Source organism: Furipterus horrens, unplaced genomic scaffold (genome assembly GCF_987537825.1).
Source record: "Furipterus horrens unplaced genomic scaffold, mFurHor1.1.pri manual_scaffold_11, whole genome shotgun sequence".
NCBI lineage: Eukaryota > Metazoa > Chordata > Mammalia > Chiroptera > Furipteridae > Furipterus > Furipterus horrens.
Window position 1 is genome coordinate 60,907,491 of NW_028327181.1, and position 12,224 is coordinate 60,919,714.

Sequence of the window (12,224 nt, forward strand, 5' to 3'; positions counted from 1 at the left end):
TGCCTATTCTGGGTTTTTATATATAAGTAGTCCCTCTCTATATCGCAGTTCACTTACCGCGGCCTCACTGTATGGCGGGATTTTTAAAAATATTATATTTAATTATTTACCGCGGATTTTTCGCTGTATCGTGGGATTTTGTGGTACTGTATACGTATGTTGTTAATGTTACGTAGGTTTAAGAGTGTGAAATAAATATAAGCTTCCTACTTCGCAGGGGGGTCTAGAACGTAATATCCACGATAAGTGAGGGAATCCTGTAAATGGAACCATATAAACAATCTTTTTTTTTTTTTTTTTTGGTTTTTCAATTACAGTTGTTCCATTTTTCATCCATTGCTGCCACCCACCCAGCCCACCCCTTCTCCCACAATCATATCCCTCCCCTTTGTTCATGTCCATGAGTCATTTATACACGTTCTTTGACTAAACCCTTCCCTTACTTACACCCCTTCTCTCCCCCGCCTCCCCCCTATTGACTACTATTCTACTCTTTGTCCTGTTTAGTTCCTTTGTTTGTGTTGTTCTTTAGTTTCCTGTATTAGGTGATATCATATGGTATTTTTCTTTCTTTGCCTGGCTTATTTCACTAAGCATAATTCTCTCTAGTTACATCCATGTTGTCGCAAATGGCAAGAGTTCCTTCTTTCTTTCTGCTGCATAGTATTCCATTGTGTAAATGTACCACAGTTTTTTGATCCACTCATTTACAGATGGGCACTTAGGTTGTTTCCAGGACTTAGCTATTGTAAACAGTGCTGCAATGAACATAGGGGTGCATAAGTTCTTTTGAATTGGTGTTTCAAGATTCTTCAGATATAATCCTAGTAGTGGAATCGCTGGTTCAAAAGGCAGTTCCATTTTTAGTTTTTTGAGGTAATTCTATACTGTTTTCCACAGTGGCTGCACCAGTCTGTATTCCCACCAGCAGTGCAGTAGGGTTCCCGTTTCTCCACATCCTCGCCAGCACTTGTTGTTTGTTGATTTGTTCATGATTGAGACAGGCTTCTTTCACTTAACATGTTTTCAAGGGTCACCCATGTTATAGTATATATCACTACTTCATTCCTTTTTATGACCAAATAATATTCCAGTGTGTGGATATGCTTACCACATGTTATTTATTCATCAATTGATTGAAATTTGAGTTTAATTTAGGGCACAGTATAAATAATGCTGCTGTGAACATTTGTGTGCAAGTTTTTGTGTTCAACTATGTTTTCATTTCTCTTGGCTTTATAGCTATGAGCGCATATTGGTTCTTGCACATGAGACTTAAGTTGTGTCTCTGGGTCTAAAATACAGTAGAATGGGCATGACCAAATATAATGACTTTCCTTTTTAATTTTACAAGTTGAAAGATTTACAATAATGGAATTGGTCAGAAGCCAGCAGTGAAATGGGGGGCGAGGGGGAGGCAAGAAAACTTTTTTAAGAGAAGGGAAAAAAAGAAAGGCTTTCAGGTTTTTTAGACAAACACAACTGTTTGCAACCTACTTTTTTTTCCTTCTTGCCTTCCTCCAATTCTTGCACATATTCGTATTTTATCTCATAATTAACAGCTACGAAGTTACCTGGAGGAAAATTATGCATGTAGACTCCAAGACCAATATGAGAATAGGTTACACTGGTGTCCCTGATTAGCTGGGTATATCAGTCTGGATGGGTAGGATTGAAGGTTTTTCTTCTCTGATTGTATTTATTTATGATAGCATATTAATGATCTCCTACTTTCTAATGCCTCAGGTTTCCCTAGTACAGAATATAGAATATGAAGAAATCTATAATAGTTTAATAAAAAGAAATTTCAACTTCATTTTAGAAAAGATGTAAGAACAACTGAGGATTCAAATAATGGTTGACCATTTAAAAATACTAGTATGTTCAGTGAAATATATATCCCTTGGGGTCTCCTATATTTAATAAGTACTTTTAATATCAGCCATTAATGTGGAAATCATTTAAAACTGTTGACATTATTCTAGAGGGAATCTAAAAATCTTCTTAGGTTAAGTACAACTGAAGACCACAGTTACAGAGATAGGAAAGGCAGGGTTCCTCTTTTGGTACCTTCTGTGGGCCTGGAAGCACAGGCAGAGCTGCCTCTGCCCAGCAGACCTCACCACCCTCACATCAGCATCCACCATAGCATGAAACTGAGCTTGGTTTCAGGTGTCCTTTCCATATCACAAACACAAAGCAGATATTACTGTGGTATAGACTAAAAATGAATGTAGAGAATATTCCCTTATATATTATGACTTTCCATTTAAAAAGAAGTCAATAATCATATGAAAACAATTTATGTGTCTAATTAGAGTCCTTCAGTGAACCCACACTTACTTTTATACAAGTCATTAGAGTAAAAGGAATCCTCTCTGTTGACATTAAAATGGAGAGTAATTATTTTTTGTTTTTTAAATTTCACCAGGCGATCTCCAACAGCATCTCCAAGCAATGTTCATATTACTCCGCCCAGAAGACAACATCAGGCTGGTAAGTCAGTGGTATCCTTATAACTTGATCCTCCTCAAAATACTGTAATACAATGAACTTCATGCAGTCATTTTTATGTCCCAAAACACAGTACCAGGGACTCTGTGGAACAGAAAAGAAGAATGATATATCCCTGTCGTCAAAGAGCTTAGAATATAATTGAGGATATGAGCTAATATGAAGTGATGTGAAATAACTTGATTGTTCAAGACTGTTGGTGAGCACCAGTTTGTAAGTCATTGACCGTAACAGCGATTGAAGTTCAGAAAAGAGTAAACTTGGGTACTTGACCTTATATAGGAAGGTTTTATGTAGACAGTAGAGCTTGAGCTTGCTCTTGGTTTAGATTGGCAGAAAGGAAGGAGACCGTCATTCTAGAAGAGGACATGACTGAAGCAAAAAACACACAAAGGAAGGGACAAGGTGAGAGTGAAATGGCCATTGCTTTGTGCTGGTCTCAGTTGGAAGACCTGGGCTTCAGTTTTTACTCCTCATCTGATGTTGGAAGAGACTTAGCCTGTCTGAGCCTGCTTTCTCATCTCCTTTCAGCTTCACAGTGAGAGACTCAGATGGACTTGAAAGGATACTGAGTATAAAATGCCGCCTAAATATGGTGATTATTGTTTCCTTGGGGAAGATAAGACACCAGAAAACAAGGTGGGCAGAGACAGACTTCATGCTGCAAACTAGAGATCTAAAACTGGAAGTCCTTAGGCTAAAGAAGTGTTTTGTTTGGACCACAGTGTTTCTTGGTTTGGTTTGGTTTGGTTTGATGTGGTTGATTTTTTTTAATCTCAGCCAGAATTTTAAAGTTGAGTGATTTCATGTAAAAATCCAGACTTAGGGCTTTTCTTCAAAAATCAGAAATTTTAGCAACACTGGGACCTTGTTCTCACATGCCAAACTTGGCTAGACTTGGTGGTGGGGAGAGCATTGCTGTGGCCCAGGTTCATAATTTACCATCATCTCCACATAACCTGTTATCTGCTGGACACTAAAGCCAGGTTGTCACCATCTGTCATCATTCCTTCACCCTTATTTTTCTTATAGTAGAACATCTAATAAAAGTAGGAAAATAAAAATGGGATGAGTATGTTTCTTTGTGGAAAGTGACAAGTTTTACTACAGACTCATTATTCACATGGCCTACTTCACTCATTTATATTCCCTATCTGAACCTCTAGATTAATACTTGGAATTAGTACCTCTACCTCTTCAGTAAGCAATAGGGAAGCATTATAGGTTTCTGAGCCAAGGAATTACTGGGAGAGCTATAGTTTAAGAAAGATTCCTCAGAAGCTAACAGAGACTAGAGAGGGTGAGGCAGCCATCTTACATTAGGGAGGCCCGGTGGGTAGTTATTGCAATAATCCAGATGTGTGGCAATGAACCCTTTTAGGTTGCAGAGAGTAAGCTGGAAATTGGGTTTCCTCACACACATTAAATTCAAATACTTGACCCCTGCTTTCTCTCTGGGAAGAGAAATAATGAGTAGAATATAAGAACAACTAGAAAGGTGATGATCTAAATTCTGGTAATTACTGATTCTTTATTCACTTAATTACTTTTTTGGTTAAATTCTGTCACTTTTTTTCCTCTCAAATGCTGCTTCTATCACCTTAACATGGCCACTGAGAAACTTACTTCGAAATTTAAAGGAGTTGAAATGTAAAAGTCCTTTCATAATTATTTTATATTCTAATCCTAAAGTAGTAGCATTAGGCACATATGTAAATCTTGTCTGTATTTCTTGACATATTTTTATCTTAAACACTTCTTTATAAGTGAACAAAGTGGGGTACAGTTCTTACAGCATTAATAACCCAAAATAGTGATCCTCCAACTTTTAGAGTACATCAGAATCACCTGCAGAGCTTTGTTAAACTGCCACTTGCTGGACTTCCACCTGAAGAGTTTGATTTGGGGAGGGAAAGGCAGTGATAATTTGCATTTTTCACAAGTTTCCAAGTCATGCTGAAGTTGCTGGTCCAGTTGTTTTCAAGTTTCAAGTCACAGTTGAAACAACTCCTCTAAAAGCCCGTAATAACGGTTCCTTGCACATGTCATTTGTCCAACAGATAGCTGTTGATAGTTTCCAAAAATTGTGTCGTTTACTAGAGCTGAAAATGATGCCTATCACTCACTCACTTTATCTTTTTCTCATTGATAACCTATGGAGTTTGGATTGCACCTCTAAATATTAAAATAATTTTAACCACAACAGACATGGGAGAGTATTAAGGAAGCAATTACGAAGGTAGAATTGGTGATTAAATTTTTTTCTTACCCTGCTAAAATATGCAGCTTCAGCTGCTTTACATGTATAAAATATAAATTCAGAAAATGTAACTGACGCCTCTGAATTAATTCAGAGTTCAAATGACAAGCCATTTTACAGTTGTTTGAATTGTTACAAACACATAGTCATTATGTTTCAGATTATTGTGTGAGTCATCTTCAAGAAAATGAGTGACTGCATTGTGTGCTTTGGACAAATTAGCACTTTTCTAACTGAAAGGAGCATTTGTAGACTCAAAGCAAAGCCTTTTGTTTTGAGTTAAATTTGGAATGCTAAAACTCTCATTCTGGGGCTTGTGCATAAGGTTAAAAGTTTGATAGTCAACTGAAAGTCCTGCCTTTAATTTTTCAATAACTCAACAACAGATGGAGTTACCAAATCTCACATTTTGCTTCAGCATTAAAAATGGGGCTAAATCAATTTTTTCTGCAGAGAACCCTGCGTTCAAAATAGTCTGAAGCATTAACTTTAGTACTTAGGAAAACTGTAGCCGGTACAATGAAGACAGTGGTTTTATAATACTGTTGCACATTATCAGAGACCCATTTATTTAATAAAAAATATACTGAGAAATTAAGGACTTTACTGACATTTGAAGTAACATCAACTAATGTTCTTAACTAGAACTGAGGTGCTAACAAAGTACGAGGAAGTATTTTGAGTACTTTGCTGGAGAGTTTAAGAAAATGACATTTTTGGTTTTTTATAATCAATTAATTTTTTTCCAAATGGAAAATGGGTTTCTTTTTTCTACGTATAAATGTATTATTTTTTTAAATCAGATAATACAGAATGGTGTATAAAGAACAAAGTAAAAATCACTTTGTGTCCTATACTCTGAAAAAAAAACATTCTTACCTAATTGGATAAGTAGTCTTCTAGTCGTGTGTGTGTGTGTGTGTGTGTGTGTGTGTGTGTGTGTGTAAGCAAGCAGATGTGTCGGGTTCTCTGAGATCTACTCTGAGATGGACAGGAATGAAAATAACTAAATCTGAGCATCAGAACCTTCTAATCTACCTAAAGCATGATCTCTGTAGTTCTGAGAAGCAAAGTATAAAGTAATTTAAAACAGTCAGGGCTTTTGTCTGGGGCGGAGGGCGATATTTATACAGGTGATGGTGGATAATTGAGGACCTGTCAATGGAAGAATGAAATTAGTATAAAAAATAGGCTACATAGTTGTGAGCAAAAGTATGTGTCAGAGAGTGCTTTTTTATTTTTTACACAAAAATGAGATGAAAGTATGAGTGCTGTTTATAACTTGCTTTCTTCACACTTGGTCATGGATATTTATCCATATCAGTAAATAAAACTTTTTTAATGGCTACACAGAATATGTCAGGATTTTTTGTTCAAGAATTTCATAAAGGTAGATTTAAAAAAAATAAAATCCAGAGACTCCCTCAAGCTCTTTTTTTGGAAGACAGTGTTCTTTAGTTTTATCAGTGTCACATGACATCTCTTTTAATATTGGATATTGATATTGCTTTGTTCTTTTGGCTAGAATATAATATTTACGTGTTTTTGAAACCTTTCTCTGATGAATTGGGTAAGCTGCCTGTCTAGACATTGGGATTTTACACTGTGGCTTCCCTGCAGATAAATATTGCGTGCAGGGACGTGATGTTAGACTCTCGGTGGAAATAATTAAAGGCAAAGGTACAGTCTGAGCTTGGGGAGAAGTGTTTCCCGACGTTGGGGGACGCGGAGGAGAGAAGTTATTGGACCAGACGGTATGTGTGAACTCTTGTCATCAGATGTATTTAAATTAGTTACTGAGGGAAGTTTTAACATCACTCTTTGGTAGATATTATAAATTTTGAAAACAGTTGGGTTCTTAACCTCAGAAATAAAGCAAAGGAAGGAGGTGACTTCTTAGACCTACCTCAGTCCTAGGATTGCTGGATCCAGTTCACCTGAAACTTTTAGTAGAATTTCAAATTTAGGCAGTAAATGGACTTTCTTAGAATAATTTTCTCAGTTGCTATTGCTGCCAAGTTTTAAAATCTAAAATATTATTTTATATGGACAATTAGAATAAACTGCATTATCTTTTTCAATGAGAACTTCAGTTAAATGCATTTGGATCATTGTCTTATTCCAGTCCCTTATTCCATGTAAGTTCTGGAAACTAGAAACATTGGAATTGCTACCAATTCTAATATTAAGGTATTATCTATTACAAACTATCACTTTAAATTATATTTCTCTGATAGACTTGATGAAGTAAATTAGGTTATTAGACTTGGTTAATCTTCTCCCCAATAGAGGAATATGAAGTGAACCTCAAACCAGAGTAAGTATTCGGTTTTTCTTTATGCTGTGGCTTTTAAACTGTTGTTTAATTCCTTAATGTAAAATCGTGATGCTTAAAAGAAATTTTGAAGACTGAGGTCAATCCCCTGACATTGCAGAATTTTTTCTGTAAAAAAATTTCATCTCATTTTTTTAAATTAGGATATAGGAGTTGAATTAATGTCATGGCTTCTGACCGCCTGATTAAAGAAATCTCCACTTTCCCATTAGTAAGAATTTAGTAATTACTGTATGTAATATCTAGAGATCCATGATCAAATCCCTGTTCTTTCATCTAAGAACTTAAAATTCAGTGAATCCAAGATGTACCCATTACTCGAGCCTAAGTCAGGATGAAATGACTGGGACCTTTCCCATTAGGTTTGGAATATCCTGCTGAGATTAGATCAATCAAGGGAGGGCCCAATGTTTGAAATGCTTATGATATAGAAGATGGTAGATAGATAGATAGATAGATACATACATACATACATACATAATACATACATACATACAGATTAAATTACACACACCACCCTTTTTAAAAGGTGACAACTAGTGTTTGCCCTGAATATTACAAAGAAACTCTTGCTGCCTACATGCTAACTTGGCCTAATACCTTGCGTGATAGTTAAGGTAATACTTACGGAGGTTATTTTCTTTCCTTTTATCAGCTTCAGCTTAACCAATCAGTTGCCACTAGTTGGTGGAGAAGCTGTGGATAAATGATAGAACTACAGTTCAGTTGTGCCCATGACATTTGTATTTGAATCTTGCCAGAAATTCTCAAAGCTTTTACAGAGGATAAAAGAGCCTCTGACATTTTCAGGAAACTGAATAGTTGGCTCAGAGCTTGCCAAGGCAGGCCCAAGTTTAGATATATAATAATATCTGAGGTCTTGTTTATAAGAAATTCCAGTTTACCTGCACTGGTTAGTCTAATATTTTGTGGAGCGTTTCTAGCGTCAGAGTCAGGGCTGCCTCCGCCTCATGTGCATGGATCATGTGCATGGACTCCTGTCCATAACTCTATGTGTATAATGCTCACTTGGTCCCAGCGCACTAGGGCTAGACCTTTGTCAACTTGCATATTAGTTCCTCTTAGTGATTTTGGGTTGAAATGCTCTGTTAGTGCATGGAACATAAAACCAGCAGGCAGCTCTACCTTGAGTGCTTGGAATAAGAATGTGGACATTACATCCTTTTTGTATCACCTCTTAATAGAAACAAGCTTTAATGGAGCCACTTCTGCTATTTGTGCTTCCCTGGCTTTTCCTAGGAATATCAGAATAGAGACAAAAAGACAGCCACGGGACTCTCACCTCTTCCTTGATAGATGGGTTATTTGAGCTGTATAGCCAGTCCCTTTTTCTCTTCGCCTGGCCACTTTTAGAATAGTGATGGAGTTAGGGTAAGAAGACTCCAGGAAGAGCAGCAGCAGCAAAAGAATTCCAAACAGAGATTTCTGTCAAATTTCTGACAGTCTTGAGCCAGTTAATGGATTTGGAACTCTGTTTCTCTTCTGAGATAAGGAGTGGGGTGTTTTGTACAAAGAAATCGCCCTTAGTATAAATTCTCCTGGCTTTTTGTTAATAGAGAAAAAAGAAGAATGGAATAAACTGTACACTTTGTGAGGGCAGGGACCATATTTATCTTCCACTCATGAGTCCTCAGCACTTCTGCTCTGATTGTATACACAATAGTTGTATAGTAAATATTTGAATGAATGTTTATTGGAAGCTATTTTACTTTTTTTCCCCCCATCCTGGCTGGTGTGGCTCAGTTGGTTGGAGCATTATCCAGTAGATGAAAGGGTCACAGGTTCGATTCCCAGTCCGGAGCACATACAAGAAGGCAGCCAGTCAATGTTTTTCTCACATTGATGTTTCTCTCTCTCTCTCTCTCTCTCTCTCTCTCTCTCTCTCTCTCTCTCTCTCTCTCTCTCTGGTTCACAGAAGAATTGAGCAGAAGGTACAAACATGTCCTCAAATAACATTTCATTCAACCTTACTTTGTTATGACATTGATGAGATGCCATAGAAAATAACTTTTTTTCTATCAATTATCCTGTGGCACAGTTGGTTTTGTTATATGTTCTTTGGCTTAAAGTCACAGAACCTATCGACAATGTTAAGTGAGGACTTACTGTACAGAGATGTCCCATACACTCTCTGTCCCCACTCATGTATAGCCTTTTAGCATTATCTCCAATTAATTTAGCAATTTGTATAGTTTTTTTTAAAGATTATATTTATTTATTTTTAGAGAAAGGTGAAGGTGAGGAGAAAGAGAGGGAGAGAAACATCAATCAGTTGCCTCTCGCACACCCCCAGCTGGGGACCTGGCCTACAACTCAGGCATCTGCCCTGACAGGAATCGAACCAGCTAACTTTCTGTCTGTGGGACAACGCCCAGGCTGCTGAGCCACACCAGTCAGGGCATGCTTTTATAGTTTTTATAGTTAATACATGAGCTTGGATTTGAATGTGGGTCTCCTAACTACTGCCTTTGCTGTCTCCCTGAGTATGCTATACGATTCTGATGTAAAAAGGATTAGGTGATCTAAAATTGACCTTTTAAATTTAACTTCTCTGTTGTCTCTTAACCTCCAGGCTGTAAGACTAGAAAGTACTTACCAGAATCGAACACGCTATATGGTAGTGGTTTCAACTAATGGTAGACAAGACACTGAAGAAAGCATCGTTCTAGGAATGGATTTCTCCTCTAATGACAGGTATGGTACCACAAAAGAGAGGATGAGAAGACTCCTTTTTAAGTAACCCATTCCAGTTGCCTTTTGAATTATCACAGAAACATCTTACACAGTTCTACTCTTAAAGCTAAATAAGTACCTAAACCTAGAGAACACAAAAATATCTTAGTCACACAACCTTCAGAGATGAAAATGTTTAATGTCTTTAGTAATGTGTTTCTAATTTACTCTACTTCTTACCTTCCTCTCATCTTTCAGTGGTGATGATATAAAGGATACGCTTTAAACTTAAATCTCGGGGGTGGGGAAAGCTGCCTGTTCTTTGCAGTCGACTTCATTTTAAGCAGCAATGATTCACTTTGATGATTCTAGGGCACATGCCCTTTGTGATATTGCACCAGTGGGTCCTGGGTTCAAGGAGGGCCCACTTTAACTCCCGTCTCTTGTATGTATCCATGGCCTAACACCTTGCTTTTATCAAATGTTTTGCTTCCTTTTTCTTTGAACTCAAAACAGAAACTTTTATAATCATACACCTTTGGCTTTAGTGGCAATTTACGTCCTATGATTAAAGATATCAGACATCACACAAAACCTGGCTTTATTGTGTCCCTAAGGTTTGTTGCTTTCCTTTTATATTTTCCCACTTTTTCTGGAGAAACCTTGGGAAGACTGTGGAATGTGGCTGCTAAGCAGATCTCTGCATTGTAGATAATAAGCCTCAGGAAATCCTGCCAGATGTCTCAAAGCACTGACTTCCTGGCTCTGCACTAGAATGGAACAGTAGAGTAGCTAGGGGTGTGACCCAGGTCTGGGAGAATTTAGCCACAAAGAGGAGACCGGGAGTGATTCTGTTTGTCCTGATGTGGGGGTGGGGGTCACATTGTCACAAGAAAGTTTCCAAAACTAGTGTTTACCTCAGCTTGTATACAGCAGTCAACCTGAAGATGATTTGTGGGTTCACAAGGATCACAAGGCCAGAGTTGTTACCCTGTATACCACTTACAGCCTGTAATTGTATGCTCTGAAATTACGCAAGCTTGTAAGCCACATTTAGGAAGCTGTTCCTCCTGCATGGTTTTAACCTCTGGTGTTAGCTAAGCAACAAACCTTTCAGTAAATAAACATTTATCCTGTAAGAGCACCTACCATGTTTACATTCATTTCAAGACCTATGGTTTAGGTTTTTATATCTCTAGGTCTGTACTGTCCACTACAGTAGCCACTAACTACATGTGACTATTTAAATAAATTATAATTAAATAAAATTAAAATTTCAGTCCTCAGTTACAACTAGCCACATTTCGAGTACTCCAGCTGTATGTGGCTACCATATTGGACATTACATGTACAGAACATTTCTATCATTGCAGGAAGTTCAGTTGGACAGCGGTACTTTAGATCTTACTTCCTTTGCTTCATTTGTCCCGACTCCTCCTTTGGAACCCCCATGAAACAGGAACTGGGGCACCATGGAAACTTCACTTGAGTCTCCCCCTAGAGAGAGAAGGCAACAACTTTGATTCTCCTGACCCAGAGTGAGCAGTCAGATGTCTAATCTTATCTCTTTTACTTTCTCCTAAACATTCCCAGAAACCATAAAGACTCCTTATTCATATGGGTGCCCAGTAATTTATCCTCAGTGAACCGCACCTATCTGTAGTAATAGTCCTGCCTGAATCATACGTAGCAAAAGAAAATTTTAGTTTATGGTAGACAAGATGTGATACGAAAAGCTATAGAAACTAGTTTTCATTCTGTTTGGTGAACTTGATATTATGGATCTCCATGTGTCCTCTGTTTGAATGAGCTTCTTGGACAGTAAGAGCAGTGCTGCCTGCTTGAGAAAAACTGGTGCTCAGGTAATCCAGTATCATTTTTATCTCAGTTGCTGTTGAAGGAATTGTATCGTTTCATATCGGACAATAGAAAAAGTTAATGTTTCAGAACAGTATTAAACGAAAGTAGAACACATTGCTTATGACATACTCTTCCCAAGTAGTTCTCAAGATATGTTATAGCAATTCGTTTAACCTATTTACACATTCTTTGAGTGTTGTGTCATATTTTAAATAATACTTTTTTAATACACAGCATAACCTTGGTTTCTGAACTGCATTGGATGTATTTCAAGTTATAAAATAATAGAACTTTATGGTGTTGTTTTGTTATTTTTCTTTGTACCCTCAACACCTTAAAATGTTTGGTGCCTGTAGGTGCTCAATAAATACTTGTTGAATGAGTGAGTATCTAATAAAATAAGTAACTATAATGGAGAAAAATCCAATAAGATTCAAGGTAAACTAGATAAAAATATTGGTGTGCCTAATTCAGACCTCCCTTCCCTCTTGTGTGAAGCAGCTATTTCTTATTGTAAAAAACATTCTAACCTGAATACAAGCTGAAAATGTGATGTTTGGT

At 37.2% G+C, this 12,224-nt stretch overlaps 1 protein-coding gene and 1 non-coding gene across 3 annotated transcripts in view; both read left to right on the forward strand.

Annotated features, from left to right (window-relative positions):
• Positions 1-12,224, forward strand: part of SSH2 (slingshot protein phosphatase 2) — a 217,421-nt gene that overhangs the window by 157,939 nt on the left and 47,258 nt on the right. For both annotated transcript variants that reach the window (XM_090290635.1, XM_090290636.1), the window contains 2 exons: positions 2,432-2,496; positions 9,703-9,824. In XM_090290635.1, the coding sequence (XP_090146761.1) occupies positions 2,432-2,496; positions 9,703-9,824 (187 nt within the window). The remainder of the gene's footprint in view (positions 1-2,431; positions 2,497-9,702; positions 9,825-12,224) is intronic.
• On the forward strand, positions 5,763-5,840 carry LOC149997930 (small nucleolar RNA U2-19). Its single transcript, XR_016507346.1, has one exon. It is a non-coding gene; the product is annotated as a small nucleolar RNA U2-19 (small nucleolar RNA).